This window comes from Xenopus tropicalis, chromosome 8, assembly GCF_000004195.4.
Source record: "Xenopus tropicalis strain Nigerian chromosome 8, UCB_Xtro_10.0, whole genome shotgun sequence".
In the NCBI taxonomy this organism is placed as follows: domain Eukaryota; kingdom Metazoa; phylum Chordata; class Amphibia; order Anura; family Pipidae; genus Xenopus; species Xenopus tropicalis.
Window position 1 is genome coordinate 6387135 of NC_030684.2, and position 9763 is coordinate 6396897.

At 58.9% G+C, this 9763-nt stretch overlaps 2 protein-coding genes across 8 annotated transcripts in view; one reads left to right on the plus strand and one right to left on the minus strand.

Annotated features, from left to right (window-relative positions):
* Window positions 1-4217, plus strand: part of gpsm1 (G-protein signaling modulator 1) — a 70237-nt gene extending 66020 nt beyond the window's left edge. For 6 of the 7 annotated variants that reach the window (XM_031906851.1, XM_031906850.1, XM_031906852.1 and 3 more), the window contains 3 exons: window positions 53-212; window positions 2805-3013; window positions 3106-4217. In XM_031906851.1, the coding sequence (XP_031762711.1) occupies window positions 53-212; window positions 2805-3013; window positions 3106-3303 (567 nt within the window). In that variant the 3' untranslated portion in view covers window positions 3304-4217. 7 annotated transcript variants of the gene reach the window in all.
* A 1708-nt stretch (window positions 4218-5925) lies between these two features.
* On the minus strand, window positions 5926-9447 carry dnlz (DNL-type zinc finger). Its single transcript, XM_002935220.5, has 3 exons — window positions 9154-9447; window positions 7604-7743; window positions 5926-7061 (listed from the first exon to the last, which is right to left on the minus strand). Exons 1-3 carry the CDS (start codon window positions 9409-9411, stop codon window positions 6902-6904), a joined length of 558 nt encoding a protein of 185 aa, XP_002935266.1. The 5' UTR covers window positions 9412-9447; the 3' UTR covers window positions 5926-6901.
* Between the last annotated feature and the right edge of the window lie 316 nt (window positions 9448-9763).

Genomic DNA, 9763 nt, shown 5'->3' on the forward strand with positions numbered 1-9763 from the left:
AAGTCTGCAGCCGGGAAGGGAATCCATATTAACTGCTCCGTTTCTCTTGCAGAAAATCAATCGGGCGCCATCGGACGAGGAATGTTTCTTTGACCTCCTGAGTAAATTCCAGAGCAACCGGATGGACGACCAGAGGTGCCCGTTAGAGGAGAGCCAGACGGGGATGTCGGAGGCCTCGGCTACCCCTGTGCCAGCGCCCGAGGACCGGATATGTAAGTACCCAGGCTGGCACCGCTGGGCAATAGGGAGCCCTCTGGGCACTGACTGCAGCTGGAGGGCCGCCCAGTGCCACATTAGAGAGACTTCCCAGCAACCCCCATGGGTTCCAATATCCTGAAACCCCATTAATGGGTTGGCTGAGACACAGAGTACTAGGGGGGCCCCTCCCCTGGCCCTTACCCAGCCTCTCACTATGCCTGGGGGCCCCTCCCCTGGCCCTTACCCAGCCGCTCACTATGCCTGGGGGGCCCTCCCCTGGCCCTTACCCAGCCTCTCACTATGCCTGGGGGCCCCTCCCCTGGCCCTTACCCAGCCTCTCACTATGCCTGGGGGCCCCTCCCCTGGCCCTTACCCAGCCTCTCACTATGCCTGGGGGGCCCTCCCCTGGCCCTTACCCAGCCTCTCACTATGCCTGGGGGCCCCTCCCCTGGCCCTTACCCAGCCTCTCACTATGCCTGGGGGCCCCTCCCCTGGCCCTTACCCAGCCTCTCACTATGCCTGGGGGCCCCTCCCCTGGCCCTTACCCAGCCGCTCGCTATGCCTGGGGGCCCCTCCCCTGGCCCTTACCCAGCCGCTCGCTGTGCCTGGGGGCCCCTCCCCTGGCCCTTACCCAGCCTCTCACTATGCCTGGGGGGCCCTCCCCTGGCCCTTACCCAGCCTCTCACTATGCCTGGGGGCCCCTCCCCTGGCCCTTACCCAGCCTCTCACTATGCCTGGGGGCCCCTCCCCTGGCCCTTACCCAGCCTCTCACTATGCCTGGGGGGCCCTCCCCTGGCCCTTACCCAGCCGCTCGCTATGCCTGGGGGCCCCTCCCCTGGCCCTTACCCAGCCGCTCGCTGTGCCTGGGGGCCCCTCCCCTGGCCCTTACCCAGCCTCTCACTATGCCTGGGGGGCCCTCCCCTGGCCCTTACCCAGCCTCTCACTATGCCTGGGGGCCCCTCCCCTGGCCCTTACCCAGCCTCTCACTATGCCTGGGGGCCCCTCCCCTGGCCCTTACCCAGCCTCTCACTATGCCTGGGGGGCCCTCCCCTGGCCCTTACCCAGCCGCTCGCTGTGCCTGGGGGCCCCTCCCCTGGCCCTTACCCAGCCTCTCACTATGCCTGGGGGCCCCTCCCCTGGCCCTTACCCAGCCTCTCACTATGCCTGGGGGCCCCTCCCCTGGCCCTTACCCAGCCTCTCACTATGCCTGGGGGGCCCTCCCCTGGCCCTTACCCAGCCGCTCGCTGTGCCTGGGGGCCCCTCCCCTGGCCCTTACCCAGCCGCTCACTATGCCTGGGGGCCCCTCCCCTGGCCCTTACCCAGCCGCTCACTATGCCTGGGGGGCCCTCCCCTGGCCCTTACCCAGCCTCTCACTATGCCTGGGGGCCCCTCCCCTGGCCCTTACCCAGCCTCTCACTATGCCTGGGGGGCCCTCCCCTGGCCCTTACCCAGCCGCTCGCTGTGCCTGGGGGCCCCTCCCCTGGCCTTACCCAGCCTCTCACTATGCCTGGGGGCCCCTCCCCTGGCCCTTACCCAGCCTCTCACTATGCCTGGGGGCCCTCCCCTGGCCCTTACCCAGCCTCTCACTATGCCTGGGGGGCCCTCCCCTGGCCCTTACCCAGCCGCTCGCTGTGCCTGGGGGCCCCTCCCTGGCCCTTACCCAGCCGCTCACTATGCCTGGGGGCCCCTCCCCTGGCCCTTACCCAGCCGCTCACTATGCCTGGGGGGCCCTCCCCTGGCCCTTACCCAGCCTCTCACTATGCCTGGGGGCCCCTCCCCTGGCCCTTACCCAGCCTCTCACTATGCCTGGGGGGCCCTCCCCTGGCCCTTACCCAGCCGCTCGCTGTGCCTGGGGGCCCCTCCCCTGGCCCTTACCCAGCCTCTCACTATGCCTGGGGGCCCCTCCCCTGGCCCTTACCCAGCCGCTCGCTGTGCCTGGGGGCCCCTCCCCTGGCCCTTACCCAGCCGCTCGCTATGCCTGGGGGCCCCTCCCCTGGCCCTTACCCAGCCGCTCGCTATGCCTGGGGGCCCCTCCCCTGGCCCTTACCCAGCCGCTCGCTATGCCTGGGGGCCCCTCCCCTGGCCCTTACCCAGCCGCTCGCTATGCCTGGGGGCCCCTCCCCTGGCCCTTACCCAGCCGCTCGCTATGCCTGGGGGCCCCTCCCCTGGCCCTTACCCAGCCGCTCGCTATGCCTGGGGGCCCCTCCCCTGGCCCTTACCCAGCCGCTCGCTGTGCCTGGGGGCCCCTCCCCTGGCCCTTACCCAGCCGCTCGCTGTGCCTGGGGGCCCCTCCCCTGGCCCTTACCCAGCCGCTCGCTGTGCCTGGGGGCCCCTCCCCTGGCCCTTACCCAGCCGCTCGCTGTGCCTGGGGGCCCCTCCCCTGGCCCTTACCCAGCCGCTCGCTATGCCTGGGGGCCCCTCCCCTGGCCCTTACCCAGCCGCTCACTATGCCTGGGGGCCCCTCCCCTGGCCCTTACCCAGCCGCTCACTATGCCTGGGGGCCCCTCCCCTGGCCCTTACCCAGCCGCTCACTATGCCTGGGGGGCCCCTGGGCAGTTATAATGTACCCCAGGGCAGTCACGGTTCTGCGCTTTCCCCCCTCCCAGCGGCCTCCTCATTAATGGCCTCCCCCCAGACGGAGGAGTTCTTTGATCTGATTGCCAGCTCCCAGAGTCGGCGGCTGGACGACCAACGGGCGAGCGTGGGCAACCTGCCGGGGCTGCGGCTAACGCACAACAACATGGGCCACCTGAGAGTGGAAGGGGACCAGCAGGAGCCCGGGGACGAGTTCTTTAACATGCTCATGAAGTGCCAGGTAAGTGCCGCCCAGAAACTGCCCCACCGTGGGCACGAACGCCCCGACTGGCCAAATGCCCAATATACATTAACCCCTCTGCTCTGCTCCAGTCTTCCCGGATAGATGACCAAAGATGTGCCCCCCCAGACACCATCCCCAGGGGTCCCACCATGCCCGACGAAGACTTCTTCAGTCTGATCCAGAGAGTCCAGGCCAAGCGAATGGACGAGCAGCGAGTGGATCTCTCCTCCAATCAGGAGGAAGAAGATGCCCGGCCGGAGGGGGATCAGAGATCGAGCAATAGCTAGGGATCCTCCCCCCCCCAGGACAGACATGGGCCGTTCCCAAGGCAACAACCCACCGAGCAATGGTATTTATGAAAGCACAGAGATATTTGCCCGGCCGATGCCTAAATCACATTGGGCGCGAGGGGCGGCGTCTCGGTTACCCCAAGTGTTTTTCGGACAAATCATTGTTTACTTTTTAACTTATAGACTGTTTTCTTAGCCAATGAACTGATGCCAAACAGAGTAGCCCCTCCCCCTGGGCCGTAGGAGCTGCCACAAGGTGGCAAACAGAGCCGGCGGCAAGTGGCACAGGGTTCAGTGTTACCCCGTCAGTACTGGGGCCCCCCGTATGGCCATTATTCACGAAGTTATGCCCCCCTCATACATACCCCAAAATTCTGAGGCTTGTAGGTGAGTAGCCACTCAGTAGCCATCATGTTGGGGGGCAGAGACACGTGCCCAGCCAATTAAACAGCCCAATATTCCCAATGCACCAATCACATCAGCTCATGTACTTACTCTGGGGCAGGGGCCAAATACAGCAGAATTGCCCCCCCGTATTAGCCCTAGGCACCCCCATCACTAGCCACTGCTTTTGATCAAAAACATTTGCCCACAGATTTACACCCCCCTAACCCGAGGCACAGGTGGTACATTCCAAATCATAGAGACCCCCCCCACCCTGGAAATGGGACGTCGGGGGGCTCTCGGAAACTAATTGACCACGTATTTGAATGTATTAGGGGCCAGAGGTGCCCAACCGGCGGGCACGCTGGGAGTTGTAGTTCGGCCACAGGTTGGGCAGCCCTGTGATAGGCTATTTATTTGCTTACTTGCCCTTTAGGAGTAGACTCTATGGTACCGAGCCAAACTGCCAAATATAATATATTCACAAGGTTTTATTGTGCTTCATAAAAATATTTTGTGGACTAACAGTGTGGCCCCGTCGTGTGTGGCCCCCAGTGTGGCTCCTGGGGCCGATTGGAACAGGAAACATTCCCCAGGGGCCCCACTAGACTGGGGGGGGGGGGTCTAGGGATGGAGCTAGAGGAGCCTGCCAGGCCGCCCTGTGTGCCAGTCGGATATAACTCGGGGCCCTTTGTGTTTACTTGCCCTTAATTGTACAGCACAGGTGCCAACGTGGGGCCCGGCCAACCCTTCCCGCACCATGTAAGGAGGTGTTTTGCCCCAGGGCCACATTGCCGGGATAAAAAAGAACACAGGATGCCAAAGAGACTCAAAGGATAATAGGGGGGCATAAAGCGGGGGGTCACGTAGAACAATAAAGGGAACACAAGCCCCTCCCCCTGTGCAGTACTTGAGTGCCAGATTGCGCCACAGGGGGGCAGGCTTCCAAGCCAGACACAAGTGCCCTCACATAACAGGGTTGGGAGGGGGTGCTGGGAGTTATAGGCCTACAGCTAACGTGCCAGGTCCACCACAACCATCATAAAGTGTCACCTTGCAAAGAGCCAACCAGATGCCCTTTGGGCAAGCACTACGGTCCCTCTAATAGCCACAGAGCTCAAACGTAGCTGAACATCAAGCTCTGTGGTTGGGCACATGGGATATGGTTGCTCCATGGTCACAAAAAGTTCTTCCTCGGGTCACACAGACCTATCTAGCCCTCCCAGGACAAACTCTATGGTTCCCCCCAGCTCTCACATCTATAGCAAAGCACCAGCCTCACACAGACCTATCTAGCCCTACCAGGACAAACTCTATGGTTCCCCCCAGCTCTCACATCTATGGCAAAGCACCAGCCTCACACAGACCTATCTAGCCCTACCAGGACAAACTCTATGGTTCCCCCCAGCTCTCACATCTATGGCAAAGCACCAGCCTCACACAGACCTATCTAGCCCTACCAGGACAAACTCTATGGTTCCTCCCAGCTCTCACATCTATGGCAAAGCACCAGCCTCACACAGACCTATCTAGCCCTCCCAGGACAAACTCTATGGTTCCTCCCAGCTCTCACATCTATGGCAAAGCACCAGCCTCACACAGACCTATCTAGCCCTACCAGGACAAACTCTATGGTTCCCCCCAGCTCTCACATCTATGGCAAAGCACCAGCCTCACACAGGGCTATCTAGTCCTCCCAGGACAAACTCTATGGTTCCTCCCAGCTCTCTCATCATTTATATAGTACTGGCCTATGGCAAAGCACCAGCCTCACACAGACCCATCTAGCCCTCCCAGGACAAACTCTATGGTTCCTCCACAGATCATTCATGGAGCTCAATGGGATTCCAGCCACCAACCGATCCCCCCAAAATCAACACCGACCAGAAAGCTCAAGTATTAAGTTCTTCCCAAGGCAGCGGGCAGGAAAAGGTTAAAGCACTAGCCAATCAAAAAGCATTCTGAGCAAACCAGCCACCACTATAAATATAAATCTGTGACCTTCAGCATTTAGTGACCCCCCCCCCCCCCCCCCAATTATCCGCACAGCTAACAATAACGAACACTCACAGTCACGTATCTGCCCCCCCTCCTGCCCCGGGAAACCTTTGGGGCCTTGGACTCCTCACAATCTGCCCCCGGGGGCCTCTGCGCCGATCCGCAATGGAGGGAAAATGACACCCGGTAATTACAGAGTTTCATGTTGGAGGGAAAATCAATAATAGGAACCTGAGGAAAAGAAGATTCCATATAAAATCTGCCTGGGGGGGTGCAAACTGAGCCTTATAGGGCTTTAATACCAAGTCAGTCCCCCGGGGGGTGAGATTTTCCTATCTAGGTTATTCCCCTGCACCCTGGTAGAAATTGCCCCCCCAGGGGGGTCATTTGTAATGTGCCAAACCAATCCCCCGGCACCACAGATTGCTGGGAAATCTGCACTTAACGACCCAATTACTGTCACTGAGTTGGCGAGCCCAATAACTGGAGTTGTGCAGTATCAGCGCCACCTACTGGCAACACTCAGGAAATCCAACCGCCTAAATGCCCACTGGTCTAAATGTCACCCTTCCCAGCCACACAAGCAGCACGGCTACAGCGCCCCATGAGATTCTGGAGAAGAAGCCATCGCTGCAACCAACTGATACAGAAAGGTTTTATTTCATAAATAAATTGGGACCTAATTATACAGACAGGGGGGGGGGGGCAGTTTATACAGAGACACATACAGTATGTAGGAGCTGCCATATGGATTTCATCATGGATCAGTGATTCTGGTTTTAGTTTTCCCCCCTATCCTGCCCCCACCCACGAGTCCCCTGATACTGTTAGGTTCTGATCTCCATCACACTGGACCGGGGGGATGGAACAGGGTTCTGATAGGCTAAGGTACAGTTGTACCAGCCTATAATAACACAAAGCCCCCCCCCCAGGCCAGTATAAAGGAGGGAGTGGCTGAGAGTTTACCCAAACCCAAACCTGGACAGTGGGAAAGAAGCGGTTAATGGGTTCAACAGAACTTGTGCAACTGGAGGCGGCATAAGATCCAAGAATGGTACCGGGTCTATTCCGCAGCTTCACACATACCGGCCCCGCCTGGGGTGGTACCTGGGCACTGCCACCGTGGCCTGATGTACAAAGGAAATGTCAGCTTTGCTATTGGCTGCCCAATGGGCCAATAAGAATGTTGGTCCCACGGTTCATATCATTCGGGTCAGGTCAGTCGCTGACTGTCCGCGGGTTCCGGTTCCCCAGTTTTGTCGCCATCCTGGGCCGCCGACTCCCCGGCATTTCTGAGCAGAATTTCCACGGCGTCGTCCCCGACCAATCGCTGCACCCGCTCCCCTTTAGCCGCCAGAATCTCTTCAATGTTCCTTCAGTGGGACACAGAGGGTTAAACAGACCCAGAGTCGCAATCCCAGCATCCCTAGCAAGCCCGGCAGGCTGGGAGTTGTAGTCCAACTAGGCTTGTGGCTCCCTGACTAAGGATACAGTTGCCCCAGAAGCCACAATATACTTAATGTTCCTATGGGGGAATCCAGCTATAAACTGCACTCTATAAACCAATATATACACTGCCCTCTTCAGGTGGGAAGCGGGAATACACCAGGGTCTGAACAAAGCTGAATCAGAATTAAAGGGGAAGTAATGGTTAAACCACTATGTTGGCCCCACCTGTCTCCTCCCCTCCTCAAACTACAGAGATGAACTACACTTCCCAGCATTCTTTAATAGCCCAAGGAGGTAGGACCAGTGTAACAGATGGGATATAGCAACAAATCAGCCGCTAACTGGCATTGGTTAACTGCCTTAAGACTAATGAAAGCAACATTCTGATTGGCTCCTATGGCCAAGTAACATTTACACCTGTTTTGTACGTACACAGCGCCCCCCCCCCCCCCCCAGGGGCACTTACCTTTTCCCTTCCAGGTCGGAGAACCAGCCCAGGTTGTCGGCGATGATGTGATGGTTCTTGCAGCCGGGGCATTTGACGATCACCACCCCCTTGTGATAGGCCCCTTTGGAGATGGTTTTGTTGGAGCGGGTGGAGCAGACCTGAAACGTGGCAACGGCGGTTACTAGGCAGGAAGGTCACACGTACAAAAGGGCAGGATAAAAATGGGTTAGATTGTGGGGTCTTTAAAATCGACATCCCTGGCACTGGCAATGTAATGGGTTGGCTGTATACCCCACAGGCTAGACAGGGGACTGGCTATTGGCTTAGGCTGCCCAGGTGACTGCCTATTGGCTCAGGCTGCCCAGGTGAGTGCCTATTGGCTCAGGCTGCCCAGGTGACTGCCTATTGGCTCAGGCTGCCCAGGTGACTGCCTATTGGCTCAGGCTGCACAGGGGACTGGCTATTGGCTCAGGCTGCACAGGGGACTGGCTATTGGCTCAGGCTGCACAGGGGACTGGCTATTGGCTCAGGATGCACAGGGGACTGGCTATTGGCTCAGGCTGCACAGTGACTGCCTATTGGCTCAGGATGCACAGGGGACTGGCTATTGGCTCAGGATGCACAGGGGACTGCCTATTGGCTCAGGATGCACAGGGGACTGGCTATTGGCTCAGGATGCACAGGGGACTGCCTATTGGCTCAGGCTGCACAGGGGACTGGCTATTGGCTCAGGCTGCACAGGGGACTGGCTATTGGCTCAGGCTGCACAGGGGACTGGCTATTGGCTCAGGCTGCACAGGGGACTGGCTATTGGCTCAGGCTGCACAGGGGACTGGCTATTGGCTCAGGCTGCACAGTGACTGCCTATTGGCTCAGGCTGCACAGGGGACTGCCTATTGGCTCAGGCTGCACAGTGACTGCCTATTGGCTCAGGCTGCACAGGGGACTGGCTATTGGCTCAGGCTGCACAGGGGACTGGCTATTGGCTCAGGCTGCACAGTGACTGCCTATTGGCTCAGGCTGCACAGGGGACTGGCTATTGGCTCAGGCTGCACAGGGGACTGGCTATTGGCTCAGGCTGCACAGGGGACTGCCTATTGGCTCAGGCTGCACAGGGGACTGCCTATTGGCTCAGGCTGCACAGGGGACTGGCTATTGGCTCAGGCTGCACAGGGGACTGGCTATTGGCTCAGGCTGCACAGGGGACTGGCTATTGGCTCAGGCTGCACAGGGGACTGCCTATTGGCTCAGGCTGCACAGGGGACTGCCTATTGGCTCAGGCTGCACAGGGGACTGGCTATTGGCTCAGGTGTATGCTGCAGGCTGCAATGATTCCTATAGAGCCATGTGGGCTACTACTGACGAGGAATGGCAAGAGACTGCCTTTCAGTGCATTATGGGGTATTATTATTAACCATTGCAGCGCAGGGCTGGGCATTAGGGAGGTAGAAAGACGTCAAATAAAGGATATATTATATTATGTATATGAAATTACCCACAATGTTGCCCAAAAACCAGCCTCTGCCCCCTCACAGCCAGTGGCCTCCCCAGGGGTGCCAGGTACCTACCTTGCAGGTGTATATGAGGTGATAGTGACCAGACGAGGCAGTAGGGGCGGTGCAGTCCAGCCGCAGGGCATGCTGGGATGGCGGCAGAGTACCACACACATACTTCCGGCCCCCTGTAGGAGCCAATGGTTTCCCCCCGGTGCCAGGTACTTGCCGCTCCCAGACCGCAGGGGCGGCTCCCAATACCCCCCGGGCGAGCAGCTGGCGACTGGCCCCTCTGCCCAACACTGACAGGAGCCCGCACCCCGGAAACAGCATGGCTGGAAAAAAATAATCCAACTGCGCGGTGCCGGAAGTGACCTCGCTATAAAGGCCGGAAACCCGATGTAGTACGGGCGGCCATATTGGATTTGGGCAGATAACAGTTACATCACTCAGTGCTGAATGGGGAGAAGTGGAGATGGAATTTGTGTGGGGCAGATTATCCCCAGTTTGTATACAGGGATTAAGGGCAATTAATGGGGGCTTCTCTCTACTCAGGGTTCCCCAGAACTCAGGGTGTGGGGCCCTAAGTGACTTGTAGGTACAATGGAAGTCCTATGGCACTGAGTGAGAATGGGGCAACAAACAGCCCTAGGGGCCATATTGCTGGGTAGGGACAGTGGAAGAG

Coding starts and splice junctions, on each gene's coding strand:
- dnlz (XM_002935220.5), bottom strand. CDS start 9,411: ATGCTGTTTCCGGGGTGCGGGCTCCTGTCAGTGTTGGGCAGAGGGGCC. Junction 7,744..9,153: donor ACCTCATATACACCTGCAAG/GTAGGTACCTGG, acceptor GCCACGTTTCAG/GTCTGCTCCACCCGCTCCAA. Junction 7,062..7,603: donor TCCGACCTGGAAGGGAAAAG/GTAAGTGCCCCT, acceptor GTCCCACTGAAG/GAACATTGAAGAGATTCTGG.